The 20,987-nt window shown below is 39.5% G+C and overlaps 2 protein-coding genes across 12 annotated transcripts in view; both read right to left on the bottom strand.

The window, feature by feature from the left end:
• Positions 1–15,051, bottom strand: part of txnrd2.2 (thioredoxin reductase 2, tandem duplicate 2) — a 31,618-nt gene extending 16,567 nt beyond the window's left edge. For both annotated transcript variants that reach the window (XR_007570369.1, XM_050051381.1), the window contains exons 1-11: positions 14,956–15,051; positions 14,315–14,380; positions 14,159–14,215; positions 13,899–14,043; positions 13,203–13,277; positions 11,356–11,434; positions 9,843–9,905; positions 9,462–9,532; positions 5,720–5,739; positions 5,180–5,271; positions 4,909–5,083 (exon numbers count right to left, since the gene is read on the bottom strand). Coding sequence is in view for 1 of the 2 variants with exons in the window: in XM_050051381.1 (XP_049907338.1) it covers positions 4,909–5,083; positions 5,180–5,271; positions 5,720–5,739; positions 9,462–9,532; positions 9,843–9,905; positions 11,356–11,434; positions 13,203–13,277; positions 13,899–14,043; positions 14,159–14,215; positions 14,315–14,380; positions 14,956–15,031 (919 nt within the window). In the remaining variant the exon portion in view is untranslated. The remainder of the gene's footprint in view (positions 1–4,908; positions 5,084–5,179; positions 5,272–5,719; positions 5,740–9,461; positions 9,533–9,842; positions 9,906–11,355; positions 11,435–13,202; positions 13,278–13,898; positions 14,044–14,158; positions 14,216–14,314; positions 14,381–14,955) is intronic.
• A 2,153-nt stretch (positions 15,052–17,204) lies between these two features.
• The window catches only part of arvcfb (ARVCF delta catenin family member b), a 264,389-nt gene continuing 260,606 nt past the window's right edge, over positions 17,205–20,987 (bottom strand). For all 10 annotated transcript variants that reach the window (XM_050050471.1, XM_050050470.1, XM_050050465.1 and 7 more), the window contains one exon: positions 17,205–20,277. Coding sequence is in view for 2 of the 10 variants with exons in the window: in XM_050050473.1 (XP_049906430.1) it covers positions 20,272–20,277 (6 nt within the window). In the remaining 8 variants the exon portion in view is untranslated. The remainder of the gene's footprint in view (positions 20,278–20,987) is intronic.

Here is a 20,987-nt window from a genome sequence, read left to right as displayed (position 1 = left end):
GGCCAAAAAAGATTTTAAGATGCAAATCGATAACGACCTTGGTAACTTGTAGCGTTGGTGCATCAACAAAAATTTTGTAACTGGAAATACGTTACATTTATTCTATAGACAGTTTGGTATGTTTTAAAATCTACAAATGAATGTAAGTCCTCTTGGCTTGCTTTGAGAAACACAAACATTGTAGAGTTTTATAGGCTCTGCAAACTTATTTTCTCATTAGCTTCTTCGTGAGTGATGGGATCCTACAAGAAGTAGCTATTTTCTGCCAAAGTTTCCCATTGGTACAAAGTGGGTTGGGTCTTATTTGGAAAAAGGTGATGTCATGTACCTCTCTGCACCAATCAGACTTAAGCTACATTCGATCAAAATATGACGACATATTAATGTTGTCAGCACTGTCCATCAAATCTGATCAAACCACCTCCACACAGTCCCTGAAGTAAATTATCTGAGGTTTTGACTGATAAACTCTCAATAAATAAATAAATAAATAAATGAATACAAACCTAGCCTAACCTAAAGGTATTTTTTTTCCCAACTGGTTGTTGCTTATTTGGTGATAAATATTTAATGTTACAGAAAAATACTAAAAGATTTATAGCCACATTTTCAGGGGTTTCTGGTATCTAGTCTAGCTGTTGGTTTTTAAACTGGACATTCAGATTTTATAGTTTAACACTCACGCATTTGAACACGGACTGATACAGCGAGCGTGTGTCTATATTAATGTTAGCTAAAAGGGGAAAAGGGACAATGCTTTCAAAATCAAACAAAATGGAAAAACTCTCTAACTTTTAAGTAACACACTGGTTTGTTAATACATAAACACCCAAGCTATGCCATGATATAAAAAAAATGCTTGTTATATTTATTTTAGATGTTCAGTTTGACATACTGTTCACCAAGTTGTGAAAGCTGATACTGCTGCAATATTCAGTGATTCTTTGTTACCATGTTTTTGCCCCAAATCTCTAAAATAAGAATAATATATGAGGCCATTTTGGTCACTTTAAATATTTCATGATTACACTGCAATGGAGTGTTAGCAAACTGGAGAGCAACACTTAGGGGTGTCATCAGTAACTTCTAAATCTGAGAGGCAAATGTCTAAAAAAAAAGGAAATGTTTTCAAATGACATCCTTCAGTACTGTAGAGCGCAGAGAGGAGGAAGACTAATATGCCCACTGTCCGCATGCAGACAGGAAACATGGAAATGTTCTGTTTCCTGATGCGTTTCTGCAGTCACACCTGGACAGGGGAACAGCCATGAAGCCAGGAAGGAGCAGAGGAAAGGTGGAGGGAGGCAGGGCCATGGAGAAGGATGTGGCAGACAGTGGTGATACTGTCCCCCGGTCCCCTCTGGCCTTTTATAACTCCACAGAGGCCTGGGACCCTGCCTGGCCCCTAGTGTAAGGTCACAGTAAAGGGAAGTGGCCTTGTACTCATAACTCCTGCATGCACACATCAAAGAGCAGAGGCCACGGTGTTACTGGTTCTCACTGAACTGTATGGGAACAAAAGTTGTAGTGGATGTAGCTGGGTCCTCGCAAGGTTTCAGCCAGTAGCACTAACACATGGATATTGCTGGTGGTGTAACAACTTAATACGTAACACTGTTCTGATATAAGGTAAAGTGACCTAAAGCTGGGGTGCACAAGCTGATGATGCTGTTGGGCAGACTAATAACAAAAACTAACAAATAATGTGATGCATTTAATGTAAAATGTCATATGAAAGAGGCTTAAAACAGGCTACAGTACTAATAAGTGTGGTGCACTGTGGATTGGAGTCAAAAATAATTTGCCACATCCAACATGTCAAGTGCTTTGCTGAGTTTGGGTGAGAACTCTTTTGCTCTAATGAAGACAGGAAACATTAGGGTGTAGCACCTCACGCATGTCAGAGTACCCACTGATTCATGCACTCAATGCATATATCATTCTCACTAGCAGTCTCACGCTGAGACGATGTGGGAATTGAGCCATGGGAGGGAGGAACAAACGTCATCTCAGCTGCAGGGTCACGCACATCCTTGTTGCTGTCACACGCACAGAGCAAGAGAGGACCCCCCCCCCCCCCCCCCCCCCAACAACACTGAAAGCGACAGTCTGGGCACTGGAAAAGCCTGGTAGTCAGATTTTCAGAAGCACTGCGCTGTCTTTGATAACCGCTCAACACAAATAAGCTGACGGCTGTGACCCTGACAGATGTTCCCTCCATTGTTGCTCATACTGCTGGTGGAATGGGAGAAGTGAAATGATAGAATAGAGAATGACTAAATGAGAAAGAGGAGGAGGAGAAGGAGGGCTGGTGGTAATGGCAGGCAGACGGCTGCGGGCAGGGGTGGCAGTGACAGATGCGGGGTTGGTTTCCGCAGGGCTGGCATGGGCAGGAAGGCCCAGAGAGGGAGAACAAAGAGGGGAACGTAGTGACCCTGTGCCTGGGTGCATCCTGCCCCATCCTGCCCTTCTCCAACCAGAGAGCCATGGAGCCAGCGGTGGGTGATTAACACTTCCCCTGGCCATTCCCATCACTCAGGCTTTATTACTTTGTTTTCAGCCTTGATTCCTCTGCTATATGCTGACACTGCACTCTGTTGAGGGTGACAATAAAATTGATGGTAGCAGGGAGAACACTCATACTAGTGTTTTATTTCAGGGACATATATATATGGGAAACAACATGGCTGCTGTATTACATGTAACCCTGGCGATGAATAGCTGCATCAAAACTTGCAAAGTCAGGTTTGTCATAATGCAGGCATTTTAATATCTGCTATATATCTAAAAACAGATGGCTTCATATTTAAAAGGAATGTAGCTGATTAAAGGGACAGTTCACCCCCAAATCAAAAACATATTTTTCCTCTTGGCTGTAGTGCTATTTATCTATTAGGATAATTTTGGTGTGAGTTGCAGAGTGTTAGAGATATCAGCTGCAGAGATGTCTGCCTTCTCTCCAGTATAATAGAACTGGATGGCACTCAGCTTGTGGAGCTCAAAGCGCTAAAATAATACATTTGAAAGACTCAACAGCAATGTCTTTTTCCAGAAATCATGATCTGGTTACTCAAGATCATCAACAAACCCTGTTGTCAGCAGTCAAATGTAGGAACTATTTTCTTTCTATCAGACTACACCTGCCAACAGTATCACCTGGCAGAAGGGAGAGTGCATCTACTGCTAGCTCACCTAGCACCACTCAGCTGGCTAATGTCAGCTGCGGAGGACACCACTGATGTTTATGTTTTGTCCTGCCACAAGCACTAGCCTCTCATCCATGAATAGATGCGTGGTTCCTTTTTTGTGTTGATACGGTTAGCAGGTGTAGTCTGGTAGAAAAAAAATAGTTCCTACATGAAACTGCTCACAACAAGGTCTGTGGATTATTTTGAATAACTGGATCCTGATTTCTGGAAAGAGACATTGCTGTTTAGTTTGTCAAATGTATTTATTTAGCGTTTTGAGCACCACAAGCTGAGTGCCATCTAGTTCCATGATTGATAGACCAAAACAATCTAGACTGATTAACAGCGCTGCAGGTAAGAGTTAAAATACATATTTTGGATTTTGAGGTGAACGTTTCCTTTAAATAATTAATTCAAACTCAAACATCTGTGAGAGTTGTTTAGTTTTCTGGGGGAAGTCAAATGTAAGTCACATGTCAGAGTCATGTCTCTATTCAGTCCAGAGAAGTCTTGATCACTTCTTGAGTCAGTTGAGACAAATCAAAGTCAAGTCACAAATCTTAATCATATGAAGTCAGCTGCAAGCCTTGTGGCAATAACATATTCAAAATTTTCCTTTCAAAGCTATGCCAATATTGTAATATTCAAGGTGTGAGGCTATGCGAGACATGCCTGACACTGTCTTATTTATTTGTCATTGGTCCTGGTTTTTAATCACGCAGTCAACCAGATCGATATATTGATTCAATCAAGGATCAACGATCTTATATCATAGATGCAATAGTAAAAACATTGTTCCATATCATGGAGAAAGCACATGCTGTATGTAAACAATGCCTTTATGTGATAAAACACAACATTAGGTTACGTGCCTGGACGGGCATCTTACTCTGCTAACTTCTTGCAGCAGCACAACAACATTAGCTGCTCTGTTTCAACAATGTTCGGCTGAAAAGACATGCATGCAGGCTTAAATTCCACTGTGTTGTCTGTCACGAGTTGCAGTGACTTAAAGCAATGGTGAGTAAGATTGGCAAATGTAGGCAGTTCAAAAGTGCTCAAGCCAATAATGGGTGACTAGCAAAAAACAGTTGACTTGTCTATGAACCTTGACAGTTAATACTGTGCCAAAATTATTTTGTTAAATGATCTTGTTGCTTATCAAAATTTTATGGCTGTTGGGAGAGGTTTTCCTTTGGGGCTTAAAGCCAAATAGCCAGACAGTATAAGGTAAACTTTGCTGCACCTAACCGGTTACAGTTGTTTATTATTTATGTAGTGTTTTCATCTTTTATGGCCAAAAGCAAACTAGAAAGGGGTGTCAGCTTCTTCTCTAGCAGACTGTGTTAAATAGGCATATAATATTGTCTCCTATCAATCGCAGGCCCCTGAATCGCATCAAATCGAAAATGTACCGTGGCAGACTTTCTAATATCGGCAAATATTATATCGTTGTCCAAAGAATCAATATAATATTGTATTGTGATGAAACTAGTGATTCACTTCCCTAGTCAACAGTCAAGTACATGGTGTGGTTCTCTTTTGAAACCTTAGCCCTGTGATCTCATTGTAGTGGGTGGTTGGGTGGGGGTGAAAGATGTCTCTCGTGCATATTACTTAAATGTTCCATTCTTTGTTATCACATGAATTCAGGTTTGTCTTATTTAAAGTGAATTGACCCAAACATGTAAACCACACACAGTGACATGAACAGACTCACCAACTGCCCACAACACAGAGTCATAGGTGTCCTTGTGTTCGTTTCCTGTGAGGGTGTCAGTCCAGGTCACCTGCAGGGCTCCAGAGGAGAGTTTGTCCACTCTCTGTGGGACACACTTCCATGCAAACTTGGTCCCATATGCCTCCATGTAGTCTGTCACTAGACCTGCCATTTGCTGCATAAACCAAAAGAGAATATCCACCTTCAAACATGACAAAAAACACTATCATGATTACGTACAATAAGCAGACTTTAGTTCAGGGAGCAATACCTGATCAAACCCCCGGAGGGCGATGCTGCGAACCATCACTGTGGTGTCCAAGCCGACGCCAGTGAGAAAGCCTGCACACTCCAGAGCCACATCTGAGTAAAACCAGGTTGAGGATGACAGTATTTTTCTGGATTTGCAGGTGCAGCAGCACCTGATGTGTGGCTATAACACCTACACACTGACACTCTTGCACAACAAGAAAGTAGCTTATAAAGAAGGGGGATCACAGTCATGCACTATCATGTAAACAAGAAAACTGGATGTAGAAGAATGTCACAGTGTGTTATGATAGTTCACCAAATGGCCAGAGCACGATGTATCTCTGACTGAGATCTTGTCTGAGGGGTCTCAGTACTGTAGACATGGCACTCAGTGTCAAATAAATGCTAAGAGTTATTCAGAAAAACAATTTCAAACTGGTCTGATGTCAGTGTTTTGTTTTTTTTTAAATTAAGTCAGTAACTTTACCATTGCCCTGCTGACTACCGCAGACTTTATACAGTGACTTCATTTACAAGCTCTCTGGCAGACAAAGGATACAGCTGGCTCCAACCACAAGTCTGCAAAACACAAATAAAGAGAAGCCGTTAGTCGAACTAATAATACAATAAAAATACATTTCAACATTTGTGCAGCACACTTTGGCCAAATAAAATAAAGCAAGTCCAAAGTTGAAAATGTTTACTTTAAATCCCTGAATTAGAGAGGTGATGAATTACAAAACTTCACAACCTCAGAGGGAGGTGAAGACGTGTGAAGAGAATGTAGAAAACGGGGACAGTAAAAGGTATGTGTGCACTTGCAGTGCAGTATCAGGGGTATAAATGTGTGTGTGGTCCAGGTGAATCACACTTCTAATCCAGCCCTGAGATCTGTAGTGTTGAGGAGGGCTAATTGCCAGCGTTTAGACTAATCCCTGCAGATGGGGTGTGCCATGTTCAAGGCTCAAGTCCACACATTAGCCGGCTGAGTGATGCCCGTCACCCGCATGGAAGAGGCCCTTCTCTCGCCCTTGTTTTTACCTCTCCAACCCAGACCACCTTCTCTGACAGTTCAGGCTGCCTGCGGCACATCCTGCTCTTGTCCATGCTAAAACTAACCGCTAAAAGCCCCGGTGCCCATTTTGTCTCTGTCTGTGTAATGCACAGCTGCACTTAGCACGTATTGTGAAGTGGCTTAAAGAAGATTAGGCAAAGAGCTTTAGCTTGATTCTACACTTTCATCACTGAGAAACTGTCTCTTTCCCCCTAGGCCTCCTTCCTTCACATTGTACACTGGTCTGGAGTCTGTACAGCTGCTTCATTTGTCATCTAACAGATGATGCTATAGATCCTTTACAACCTGTCTGACCCCTTTCAGCAATGGTGACATTTAGGGGGCATGCAGACAGATTTGAGAGTGGCTGAACAGTCTCTCAAGCTGCCTGCTTAATGGAAAAACTGATGTATATTTCTAAAGGCCACCTGCAGACATTCCAAAAATATGGGGACATTTAAGCACCTCTCTATATAAGCAATTATATAGCCAACTTTGTAGATTTTGACAAAAAAAGTAGCTTTCTTCTGAGCTGATAACCGCTCAGAAGGGAGCTCATATTATGAGCTGCACAAAAATGTAGCAACATCAAATCATTCCCTCCCATTTTGATTTTCATCTGTGTTTTAGACAAACTGCCATGTTAGATTAAAGAAAATATCGCAGACATGAAACAGTCAAAACTATAAAATGTGTCTAATAAAGGGAGTCACCCTGATTGTGAGAAAAGGCGCAGCTGTCTGGTCAATATGTGTGTTTAATTTCTCATATGACACTGGACTCCCATTTAATGTAACGCATTGGTCAAGGAGTCTTGTGACAAACAGAAACATTATAAAACTCTTGAGGTTTGGCTTCTGACAGCTGAGTGGTAGGATGTGGTCTGGAGATCAAGCCAAGGCTCCACTGAACCCACAACTCCTGAGGACAGAGGTTTGCTGTTGACTGTCTGTGGCAGTCTGTTAACCTTGGGAAGTTCTTCAGAAGCCCCAGTACTGATAAACACTAGATCTGGATACTCCTGTGTGTCTAGGACGTGGGAGGTTTTGCTGCAAAGGCTTGAAGTGTGTCCAACTTCGATACTTTTATCAAATGTTGCTTAGACTTCCTGAGGGCATTTCAGTTTGCCCACAGTCCCATGGGCCACACAGTCTTAGTCTTGCCAAAGCTGCATGGACCTTATGACAGTGTAAGAATGGGTTAAACCTGCCTTGAACCAGCATTTAAACATTAATTACTAAATATAAAAACAAATACATATATTTTGTCTGGTAAAGTCATGTTGGAAAAATTTAAACCCATATACAAACTCCAAAATGAACTAATTCAAGTTACATGCATGTCACCCTGGAATATTTTATATCTCTGCACTAAAAACTTGAGACACATTTCAATGAGCCTAGTTTTACACTATCTGTCAGTTTCCATTTTCTTTTAGAGCATGAGAGACAATTAACTGGCCAGTATAAGAGTTCATAAAAGGACCGATTCTAAATCCCTGTGAAATCCCATGGATCTGGTTTTTATTATGATAAAACACTTCTGGTGTTTCCTACTTTTCCGAGGCTTCCTAAAGAGTTCTGAATACAGCCAAAAAGAGACCCTGTAAATGTCTTTTTCCGTTATAATGGCTGGTAAATTATGCTTCAGACATCTGTGATACTTTGTAATAATCTGGTGAAAGATATTTCTGGGAAGTGTGGTCCTTGTCAAACATACAACACAACGCAGAGTTAGACCGACAACACAAACCCTCATTCTGCTCCATCTTATTCAAGTACTGGCCTATCCCCAGACCAGTATCACAGTCCTGCTGGCACGCGCTCACTGCTTTCTTCTGGTAGCATGATGATGGCAGCCAGCTCTGGGCTTTGGCCTGAGGGCCAAATCTGTCACTCAGGTGTGTATGTGCTCCAAGACCCATTAGACAGCCATCACTTGCCTGCGACCCCCTCCCACAGCAGCCCCGCCAGCAGAAACAGCCTCTCGGACCTCACCTGCACAGCTGACAGCTCGGCAGCATAACAACGTCTCCGGCTCTGATCAGACTGTGTGGTTTACCCTTATAGAGGAAGCTAAAGCTAATGCTAACCCATCGCTAACTCCTTTACAGCCTGCGGGGACATGGAGAACTCCACTAACCATCACACTCTTACATCAAAGGACTTCCTGAGCTCAAGTGGTCTCTCTGAATGGATAATTCTGCTTCATATACAAAGGCGTTTTGTTGAATGGGTGAATGCTTCAGTGGTAATTGTTTAAGGATGGCACTCATGTTAATTTGTTGACTATAAATGATTTTGTATTGCCACCAAGTGGTCAAAAAGCTGAATAGCATAACATGCAACTATACATATAGTACATTAGAATACCACACATTTTAGAATTAAAATTATAGAGAAACTGATGATCCTAAAAAATATTTAAAAACGGGATCAAGTGCAGCCTTGCCAAAAAAAATTGCAAGCACTAATAACCACCCAAAACAAAAATGCATTAAAGAAATAGCAGCATTAAAAACAATTAAAAACTCAATGCCCCAGATGCAGACAGTCTATATACATATGAAGCTTAAATATCGGAATCATTATTTCCGCTTATCTGTCACCGTGAGGCAAACAACAACCGCAACCCAGGTATCCCACAACCACTAGTCACGTCTGCACGTTGTGCCAAGAGGAAACATCAGGGAAAGACCAATTAACCAGGTGATGACAGGGGCTAAATGGCTGGATTAAAGGGCTTGTTCTGTAAAGGTCAGGATGCACGCCGCTAATCTGAATCATGAGGCGAAGACAGGCTGACAGGAAGGGAGAAAAACAAACTCCGTGTCACTGATGAATGATTACAGTGCGTGACAGTGGGACGTGTCGTGTCAGCGAGCAAGGTAGTGCGGTGAGTTCGAGCGAGGTATTAATAGTGCAGAGGTTAGAGGTTCTGTTTCCCTTGTAGCTCATTGTATAGACAACGACGGCATTAATCTTACACATACTAAAATGTATGCATTCATGGGTGATATTATTTTGAGAGTAAAGCACCAGCAAAATATCTGAGTCCATGTTAACCAACAAATTAGAAAAATGAATGCTACTGTCATTGTGGCAGAGCTAAAACTGCACGCAGGCCATCATCACAGCATAAAATCAGATGCAGAGGGCACTAACTGGCTAATATTTAGCTACTAACACAATTTAATTTAATCTAATGTGTGTGCATGTGTGTGTAGGTAGGTGGAGGGCTTCCTCACGTTTTTCCGGGCGACTTTTTCAGCCAAAAGATGTCATCACTGGTAATGCCGTGCTCCATTGCTCCTGGGACCTGTAACATAACAAGAGGTAAAGCTGTGAGCACAACTATCCACCTATCAACAGCTCTATCAATAACATTAAACTCAACAGTCTGCTCACTACAACCTGCTATCTTTTGTGTGTTAAGGCTTGTACGTGTGCCATGGTGTAATGCTTCCAAACCACATTCTCCATTTCTTTAGCAGTTTTGGCGTCTCTGTCGCTGTAGGGTATCTTTCTCATTTGTTTTGTCTATCCGGTAACCAGTCAACCAAACATCACATGTTGGCAGAGAAAACAGAGAAACACGTTGGGGGAAGGATGACAGAAGTGTTACTTACATTTGTGGGGTAGTTGGGCCGTCCACCCGTGGCGATCACAATGTTCTTGGCCGTCAAGGTTGTCTGTACGAGAGAGGAGGGAAATGTGAAGCAGTAGGTTTCGTTCATATCCTTCAAAAAACAAGGAAATGTCAAATAAAAGCAAGTGGTCTCCATAGTGTCCTGTGTTCAGTTGATGATGGAGACGCTTTGAAATCACTGAAACAAGTAACAGTACTCTCTAGGTATGGAGGTGTTAAATCTGGATTTTGCACTTTGATTTATTAATTCAATAAAAAGCAAAAAGAAATATAAAACTTTTTTTTCATAATAGCATATTAGGGCTATTGTGTGTAAAAAAAAAAACTAAATAAAAATATGGAGCTGGAGTATTATCTGGGTTATGTACATGGAAAAAACTTGAATATTCTCTGAGATTAAAATGGTATATATTTTTTTTTTAAAAAGTAAAAATGTACAAAAGAAAGTGGTGCCGACGACCAGGACATGACCATAGATCTGTAAATATATATAATAATATATAAAATCATGGACGTAGCTACTGTGACATCACCCACTGGCCTGTGGACTGCTGTTTTAGCCTCAAGTTCAGCATTTCAGCCATCCTCATGTTGGTGTTTTGGAGCTAGAAGTGACGGAATTAGTACGAGAGGGTGGAGCTGTGGAGGAGTGATGGGTGGATCTGTAAACTGTAACAACACCTCGTAGGCAGCCTGTCACTCAAGTGGCCCTGCCCTAAAATACGTGCAACTTTAAGCTATTATTTAGTGTGAAAGGGGGAGTTATATACAAGTTCACCCCCCTTACAGTTGTCATAGATGTTGAAATTACCTATGTAAATTCAAAACCATTTTTGTACTAGGCTGTAAACTGTTTATTTCTGCTGTAAAGTTGGGAATTTGAACATGGGCTTCTATGGGGATTTACTTTAGTTTGAAGCCAGCCTCAAGTGGCCTGTCAATGAACTGCAGGGTGTCCTATCAATGTCGTACTATGATGCTTCCAGAAAAGGGTCTGTTCAGCTATACTGCTAACGTTTATTTATGTACACACTATGCATTCAGCAGCTTTATATATCCTAAAAACTGAAAATAATAAGTCAACTACTGGTACATTTAAAAAACAATAAGCCAGCATTAAGTCACACAGGACATGAACCCAAGTCTCCTGGGTGAAAGTCCTGTGCTTGACCCATTCATCAATTTCAATTTTTCAATTTTATGTATAAAGCCCAATATCACAAATCACAATTTGCCTCACAGGGCTTTACAGCATACGACATCCCTCTGTCCTTAGGACCCTTGCAGCGGACAATGTACTAATGAGAAAAAAAAGACGATATATAAAAATATAAAAAGATATATAATCAGCTACATAAAAACACATATATAAATCATGTTTTACAAAGAAATTAATACAGTTTTCGGTATAGTAAAATACAGTCTCAATAACTGAAATTCAATTATCAGTTTGGGATTGACTGAATGTATAAATATATGGATGAGCAGCTCACCTCTTTCCCTGCTTTAGTTAGTCCTTTAACAGTGTGTTCATCCACCAGACTTCCTTTGATGTTCAGATACTTCACCTTCCTGCAAAACAAACAATAAACAGCTGTTTGCTCCTGCTGGTACATTAACCTATTGTGGTAGTGCAGATCACATACAGTACCTGCTTCCCACTGTACACTTTCTACATTTCACCTTTTTAATCTGCTGAAATACAAGGTAACTCTTTGATAGTTGACTCAAAAGACACTAACAAAACCATGAACCATGGTTGCACATAGCAGAGGCTAAACCGGGCAGCATGGTACAAGGAGATCATGTCATATTTGTTGCTGGTTATGTTCTGCATCTGTTACGGTATGGCTTATTAGCAGCACAAGTACAAGGAATGCAGGTTAAATATTGAGCTATATTGATCAGTACCATAAAAACTACGCATCTAAATCAGGAGTAGAGAAGGTGGTTAGGCTGCAGAGGTGGTTTCAGAAGTTTTTCTTTAAAAAACTAAATTTGAATCCATTGTAACATCATGAATTCAGCCTTGACTCCCATTTAAGAAGAAAAACATATGAGTCTAGTCTACAGGGGGAGGATGAGATAAGAGCCAGCAGAATATGCATTAATAGCATTTTTCTTTTATTTGTTGTTTTTAAATGAAACCATGTGGAGACTGTTTTGAAAAAAAAAAAAAAGACTGGAATCAACGATTGGAAGGTAATTTTATAATTAATTACATTTAATTTTAGTCAGCTTCATTTAATATAAAGAGTGAATTTCAGTTTTCAATTGAAATTAATTTGTTTGAAAATACCCTTTTCACTAAATTAATTAATATGGACATTACCAATTCTAATTTGTACAATGCAAAGATTGTCTTGGTCACAAAAAAAAAAAAAAAAACCCTGCTATTTTACATTGTCATGTACTAAAGGTAATTCTAGTCACAGCAGTAAAACGTTTTTTTTTTTTTCGTGCAAAAAAAATCTAATTTAATTATTACTGATTAAAATGGGACATTCATTTAACATTTGTGCTCATTTATCGTTACATTTGTAATGAACAGACTTGTATTAAATTACTGCTTTGCACTGAGGTTGACAATGCCTCTCTGCTGCTCTGAGAGCCTCTTAGGGCTAATTGTTAATCAAAGGGGATTTAAATGGAATTAGTAGCATTACTAATATGCTGAGTGCAACTAAATTATCTCATTGGAGTGAAAACACTTTAGGTTAAGCTTGGGCACATTCACACAGAGGTTAACACCTGTTTGCCCTCCAGCCAGCCACTCAATCAACATGTGGTCGCTGACTGTAAATCCTTCAGCTTGTGTGCCAGCAGAAATGTACAGCCTTCAGCAACATTTCATGTCGTATAAATGAAAAGGAACTTAACAAATATATGGATGTTATTTTGTGGAAATTCAGATTTAATGAAAGTTTATCATGGAAAATGAAGGGAACATTGCTACAGGGAGGGAGGAGGTGTGACATGATGAATGGGTGAGACATGAATAAAATATCACATTTAGTGTACATGGCTTTAGGGATTGATTTTAGACGCCAGGTTGATACCATAGATATCAAATTAGATCATTATATAATTCAAATTGGTATTGTGCGCATATACTTATATAAATTTTATGCTTTGGGCTAAAAAATTACAACATATGCAAACATAGAAAGTTAAATTCTTGGCAGGTTATAAATATTTACATTATAATGGGACACAAAAACTGTCCACTCAAACTCCTTAAGACCAGCTAAACTAGCCCTCAAATTAAAAGGCATTACTCATTTTAAACTGATTATTGAATGAAACATCATCATTAATAGAAAACAGTCTGAATACTTACTTGTCCTGGAGCTGAACTCTGTGACCCCAGTTTAGAGACTTCACATGGTTTTGAACAGCCTCTGCCATGGTGGTCCTGGAAAACAATATAGTAATAGAAACATAAACTGCATTCACAAAAACACAAAAACTGACAGAGGAAAAGATGCATCATGCCGTACCAGTATTCACAAGTAGCTACTTTGGGTGTGTTGGCTCACAGGCGTACTTAAATAATGGGAATCAAATATAAATAATGAGCAAACACACAATGTTAAAATTAGTATTTGCCAAATTGTAATTTTAGCAGATTATTTGGCCCATTAGAGAACAATCAAAGCACTTCACATATTAATCACAGTTCTGGTTTTGCCCTTATAATCTTTATGGCTGCTATTCTTTTGACATATTTTAAGGATAGATCCATCTGGCTGGTGAGCAGACTCATAGTCCCTTATGAATTGCATTTTGTTTTTTGGAATAAATAATCCAAAAAGTAATACATGGACAGACACAGAATATTTATGAGTCCATCATCTTAGTACCTTAACAAAGCTACAGCATCTATGCAATTACATTGAGTTTTGTTCTACTTAAATTATATCACTAGATGGTGCTGTTTGGCTACTTACAAACACATATCAATCTGTTTTTATTAGTGTAGATCAGTTCCCTTAGTCTGATAAAGAACTTAAGGGAAAAGTTCTGGTTGACCTACCAGTCATGGCAGATTGGCCCTGAGATCTGCCAGCCATACTTCTTAGCATCTTTGACTGCGGTGCCAAGTAGAGCAGCCTGGTGCATGAGCTTCTTAGGAATGCAGCCAACATTAACACACGTACCACCAAGACCCCACTTGGTACCTGTTTGGAAAAGCATTTCCAGAGGACTTAACAATGGTGTCTTTTCATCTTTTAACAAAGAAAGATATTTTTTGGTAATCAACTGGCACAACAGGCTCAGACAGATGTATTTTACCTTTGACAGATGGCTCCACATAATCTAGAACAGCAACTTTCTGTCCCAGCTGTGCAGCTGTAATTGTGGATATGTTGTCAGTGTATTGAATAGATTTTCATGTGCAAACACAGAGGCCCAAACATTATAAATAATAGGTACTTAAAAAGATCTCACCTTCTTTGGAACAGGCGAGGCCTCCTGAACCACCACCAATAACCACCAGGTCATAGTCATACTTCCCTGTTTGAGCACATGGGATGATGAAGTTGACACAGTAGAATTGAAATGGAATAGTTAACATGAACCTACTAGTGTGACCTCACATATAAAGTTATTTTTGTACAATATTATCAACCTATCTCCACCTTCTCCAAACTCCACCATCCTTACATCTGGATGTGAGTCACATCGATGGATCAACACTTTAATAGCAGTTTATGAATACAGCTTTATTAAGTTGTATATTACCAAGTTATGCCAGTTTAACCACAGAAAATGGCCAAAGCGTTTACTTTGACAGCTGTTTGACCAGGTGTGGAAACAGCTGTCAATTAATGTCACCATTAAACCAAGCAGCCGAGAGAGAAGCGTTACAAAAGTCGTCAGCTTATTAGCATAGACGAGGACAGCAGGTGAGTGTTATTTACACTAATTAACAGAATAGAAACTAACCAGCTGAACCAACAGTTAGTTACATCAGAGTTACATCAGAGCCGCTGGTTTAGCTGCGCCATGACAGAAACACCTCCAACTATCAACCTGAGCACATTCTACTCTTCATATTTACACTGAATATTTACCCAGCATACTCCTACCTGTCAGGTTTCTTGTCAAAACATGAAAACAGTTAGTCCTTTTCCACCGGTGCCTGCCTCTACAGAGAGCGGCCATGTTGTTATTGTGAAAGGACCCTGGCCGGATGTGTGGTGGCTAGGTAACTGCCTGACAGGAAATGGGTCATACACAACCGACTGATCAAAATTAATATTTTTCAATAGCTTATTCAATTACATGTGTACATAAATTACATATGGTCCACTCTAAATCAAACATTAATAAATTTAACTAAATAATCCTAAAATTCCATCCTAATCATTTATGAAGACTATATGTCAAACATGTAGAATATCCCTACAAAATGTTCACTTTTGTAATACTGGCATACTCACAGTGGTGAAAAGTAACTAAGTAAATTTACTCAAGTACTTAGTAAAATTTTGAAGTACTTGTATATGAGTATTTTCACATTCTGCTACTTTATACTTCTACTCCACTACAATTCAAAGGCAAATTTACTTTTTACGTAACAACTTTTATTTGATGTTTTTAGTCACTAGCCTACTTTAAAGATTCATATTCATAATAGTCCTACAAAATATAAAGTAAAAAAATAGCCCTTCCTTACCAGTTGCAACATTAGAAGTGATAAACACATTTATGCATCAGTAATAATAATTCAGTAATAGCTCCCATTCTGGGATGAGCCATTCTGCATAATGAGTAGCCCACTTTTACTTTTGGTACTTTAGACAGGCTATATTTTGAAATTATGGCTTTTACTTATGACACAGGTATTGCTAGTTTAAGTTAAGTAAAATATGTTAGTACTTCTTCAACCACTGCATACTTGACATTTGCTCCACAAGGTGTACATGTAAATAATATTAAGGAACAAACACAGACTAATGGCCTATAGTTAAATGATTATATCACAGGAGAAAAAAACCACAGATTGAATTGATAATTTCAGTGATGGCATCTTGTTCCAGGGCCTTGCTAAGTGTGTGATCTCATGGCTTACTGGAACACTTAATAAAACTGAGCCATCACTGGGGTTATTAATTCCAGTGAAGTAAAGTACAAGTACTTCAAAACTGTATTTCAGCACAGTGGCCTAAATATTCTCACCCATAATGGTGAACAGCAGATGCTGTCTTGTAAAGGTCACACTCCAAGTTTAGATGTGTTTGACCCATTTTGCCAAGCAGATCCTATACTTAGGCGATACACATATCCTAAAACAGGCTTGAATCCTGGTAATTTGGTTTACTGACACCACCCCACTGCCTCACTAGCCTACAGTCTATTGTCTAAGTAGATTACTTGACCTCGAGCCTCAATGTATGGCAGACCAAAACATAAATAAAAATTGAAAAATTAAAATCAAAAAAAGAAAGGGGCTGGGTGCAGTGGGGTGGTTAGAATAAGTAAGAGATAATTATGCCATTGTAGTGTGATTTCTCTGGGTCAGATGACTAGACTCAAGTTTGGTGTTGAATCCATCCAAGAGGGTAATGAAGGGGGCCCAGATCTTTTTTAAGTCCTCCAATTTATCCTTCAGAGCAAATCTGATTCTTTCTAAGTGGAGAGTATTAGACAGGTCATTAAAGCAGTATCAAAGTGAGGGGCTGTCTGGTGTTTTGCAGCGCTGGAGCGGAACTCTTTTTGTACTATTAAGGCAATAGGCAATAAACCTACTTCAAGGCTTCCTTAATGTGTTCAGGGCCTCTCTTGTGCCAAGGGTGATGAGTTTGGGGTTTGTAATGTAAGACCTAACACGTTGGAAAAAATTACAAAAAATGTCCTGCCAGTATTTGATCAGCTTTGCAGAGCAGGCCAAACTATGGAGCAAGGTGTGCACTGCAGAATTATGAGTATATTGAACACTGTAAAGGGTCAGTTCACTTGATTTTTAAAGACATATTTTCTCAGTTAGCTCCAGCGGTAAATGCAGATAGTTTTAGTTTACTTTGTGCAGGGTTTAAGATATTTCTGTTCCCACCCAAATACAGTGGAGATTCACCGAATTCCATTTGTGGAGGTCACACAATTGACAAATGGAATATTAAAATTCAACATTATTTTCCAGAAACAGTGCCCTCCCCATTACTCTGGACAATCTACAGGCAACACTTTTCATAAGGACCATTTATGATTACATAAAAAGTAATTCTAGGGAGGGTTGTACTGAGCATTGTAGCCTCTCGGGGATGCAATCATGACCTTGAGTCTTATTGAAAATTAATGACATTACATCAAAAAAGACACAGAGGCGAGCAACGCATTCTTTCCAGGCATGATTTATTGAAAACACACCAAATTTATACTCTACAAACCAGTATTTTTCCGTTATGTTTAACAAGCGTAATATTTGCCTCTGGGTATTAGTAAAATTAACATGATACATTCTGTCACTGTGGCATCGCTTCTGCTCGCTATGAAAGCATTAACAACTTTACTCCTCTAGGAAATCGAAACCATTATCTGAATGACTATCTTTTTCAAAGTTTATAATACAATGTAATACAAGGCAGAAACCCACCAACAGTCTACACTACGTGGGGCTGGGGGGGAGAGGGATGGTGGGGTGGGCTGGGGGTGCAGGATGAATGGATGAGTTGAGTGGAGGAAAAAGGGAGGGAGGGTGACACAGGGAGGAGAAGGGGGAGAGGTGAACAGACAGAATGGAGAGATGACAGTTGAGAGGGAGGAATAAAGTTATATAAAACACACTTATCTTTATCTACCATGGAAAAGGTTAAGGCACATGATAGGTACAAACACATCTGCTACTGAGTAGTACAGTTACTTTATTTTGACGGTCTTGATTCAGTTATATCTACACAGGTAGGTTCGTTTGATTCGATGTGTGTCCGTGTCCTGCATTTATTTTACAGCACAGTTGCTTGGCTCTTTATTTTGTAAATGTACAATGCGCTGCACATCCACAAAACCAAAACCCCCTTTTTTTTGAATGCATGTAAATACAACTCCAGATCCTTTGGTTGTGGTACTGCGAAGTGCAGTCAGGAATAGACAGTCATATGGGTCATTGTTGCAAGGGTTCAGTATTGTCCAATGAAAGCACACACTTCTGAGGACACACAAAAGGGATGCTGGGTATCGTTATAACTTTTTTTTTTTATCCTCTGAAATTAAAATTTATACAGTAAGATTTTTTTGTAGTTTATTGATTTTTACCACAACATACATCTTTGTAAACACTGTGTAAAATATGCAAGCTTTATAAAGTCACATACGTCACAAAGAAAAATCAATGCAGGCACATGCCATTCGCCTTGATGACGCATGAGTGATACCAACATCGGATTGGATTCTCTCTCTGTCTCACTGACAGACTGAGGCTGGAGAGGAGACCCTACGCATTACCGCTGGATTTAGTGTGCAGTCTCGCCAAGCAAGAGAAAAATGGCAATTTGATTTTGTATCTCTCTGCTTTTCTTCATCTCAACTGCCCGCCCTAAAACGTTGTAAAAATATATACTATATGACCGAACTTGATGTTTCGTTTTATACAGTGTGATGCATCTCTTTCATTTCCCCTTGAACATCCAGATCCACTCGTCCACCTGCATTCTTCTCTTGCACGTGAATGAATTAGTTAATATCCAAATGACACCACAAAAAAACTGGCACTTGGAAAGAATAGAATATAAACATCTGTACAGTTTTTCTTCATGCTCACGACTGAATTATTTCTCTTTAAGATGTACCGGTGAAAGAGGGTTGGCAATAGCTTGGTCTGAATGTATTAGGAGGAAAAACTAAGAACTTTTATTAACACTGCTGTCTCCTGTCTATCCCGTTACTTCTGTCTGACCTCTGACCCCTCCAGAGTGTCTGGTTCAAAGATGCATCGGCTGCCAGACAACGTGTAATTCATCGCCTTTAGAAAGAACACTGCAGATAAACTTTTTTTTTTCTGTAACTTTTTGACAAATACAAAATATAAATAGGTGATCGTCGGCGTAACTCGACAATATCTGACACACATTTAAGTTACGTGGTTATTTCTTGTTTACAAACATGGTGAGCCTTTATCAAATGAGATGTGCTTTCCAAACAATGTGATATTAATATACAACTAAGAAGTCGGTAATTTTTGTTGTTTTTTTTTCTTTCCTTCATTTTTCCATTTTTTTCCTTTTGACCCTAATATACATTTATATAAAACCCAACAAAAATAAAAAATGCTTTTAGATCTATCCTTTCAACAAGAGAACAATCGTTTGCGTCTCTTTTTCAAAAAACACAAATCATTTATAAACAAAATGCCTTATATCCTCTTTAATACACATCATTGACAAAGAGCAACCAGCCAGGAAACTCACCAAACTGCGTCGCTACACAACCTGAATGGTTACGCAAGTAACCACAGCTCCGTGAAAGAGGGTCAACATGTTGACCACGATGAAACAGAAACCGTTTGTTTCCATTTCAGCTTACTTTTGCGGTGCAGTGTGAACAGAAACTCCATCTGATGAACACAATATGCCACTTTCCTTTCTCCAGACCACAACTTGCAAACTCCTCACTTAATAAATGGACATCCATCACTTGCTAACCACTTTTGATTTCAAAGCGTCTCAGTGCACTTTTCTTTTTTTTTTAAATAAACACAGTGAACCAAATGGATTATAAGTCTATGAGAGCAGACTGCTGTGTGTACATGTTTATCCACTATGCTACAGCTCTTCTCAGGCTCGGTTTCTTTCCTTTGCCTTTCTCGTGTCCATCCCACCAATCTGAATACAAACATCCCGTGACCTTCAAACACACCAGTCCATACCTGTTCACATCAAAATACCAAAGCTTGACAACAAACTGAAAGTGAAAATTCTCCAAAACCCACAAACTTTGGGGGTTAACTTCTTCCAGATGTGAAAACTCAAATGAAAAAAAAAAAAAGATCATTTTGTATTTCTTGTCCCACAGGTCTCCTTCCAACACGTTCCTTCACCATTTACTTCCTTCACCTCACTTTGTCTGCCCTTCATACGTCCAGTCCTTCATCAGCACCGGCCTCTGTCCGCTTCTTGTCACCGGTAGAGCTCAACAAGAGTCAACACTGTAAAATTCACATGATGTCCAGTGGGAATGTAGATATGAGAAAGTAGTAGGAGTAGTCACTTTTTATTCTTTTTTTCTTTTTTTTTCTGAAAAGCGTGAGGATGCTGGCTGCTGCTGGGTAGTTGCTGTTGTGATCATTATTTTTTTTAAAATCCTCTTTTCTGTACAAAGTCCAACGCCGAAGATGAGCCCCATGTGAAATGGCAGTGATGATATGAGAGATCCTCTTCTAGCTTGAGTGTTGCTGCACTGTCGTTATTTTAAGCCTGGAGCATGTGGACAAGAGAGAAAATATTAGAGGAACGACCAATACAGTTTGAATTTCAGCCCAAAAAGCCACATATCCAATGTAAAAATAACATCCATTGTAATGAATGTTAACTTCCATACTATACAGTGATTTAGAGGATAAGCTGGCATTATTCTGTTTTTTCTTACAGTCAACAGATTCTATTAAAAGTGTCTCATTAAAACAGTCATACACACAGTGCTGTCCAACTTCTATGTATTAACATGGTACTACACTGTTTGTATGTGCAAAGTACAGCACAATTTGTTGTTATTAATTGGTATTGCTTGCAATGGCTAACCTGGCTAAAACTGGTATTTCTTATGACATCTTGGTTTTCTGACTTAATGTACTGTGACGTCAGTCCCAGCTCCAACACCTGAGGCAAATGGTGCGCAGCAATAGTGAAGCATTTAGCAGCTAAAGAGCCAGATATGCCTCTCAGGTGTCAGTGGAGACCAAAATAGAGCTGAAAGAAGACTGAATCTTGGATTTACCCTCGCAAGGTGGCCAGAAATAGGATTTCAAATCAGTATGATATAATATTACACCATGTGTTACTTCTACAGTTTGTTGCGTTGCCCACAAGTGGCCCAAAAAACCCCCCCAAAAAATAAAAAAAAATTATTAATGCAGCTTTAACACAGCTTAACCACAAGAAGTTACTGAGGGTGCTGCAACACGTCC

The sequence above is a fragment of the Epinephelus moara genome, chromosome 8 (genome assembly GCF_006386435.1).
Source record: "Epinephelus moara isolate mb chromosome 8, YSFRI_EMoa_1.0, whole genome shotgun sequence".
Lineage (NCBI taxonomy): Eukaryota > Metazoa > Chordata > Actinopteri > Perciformes > Serranidae > Epinephelus > Epinephelus moara.
Note: the sequence above shows the minus strand (reverse complement) of the source record. Positions and strands in the feature narration are given on the sequence as shown.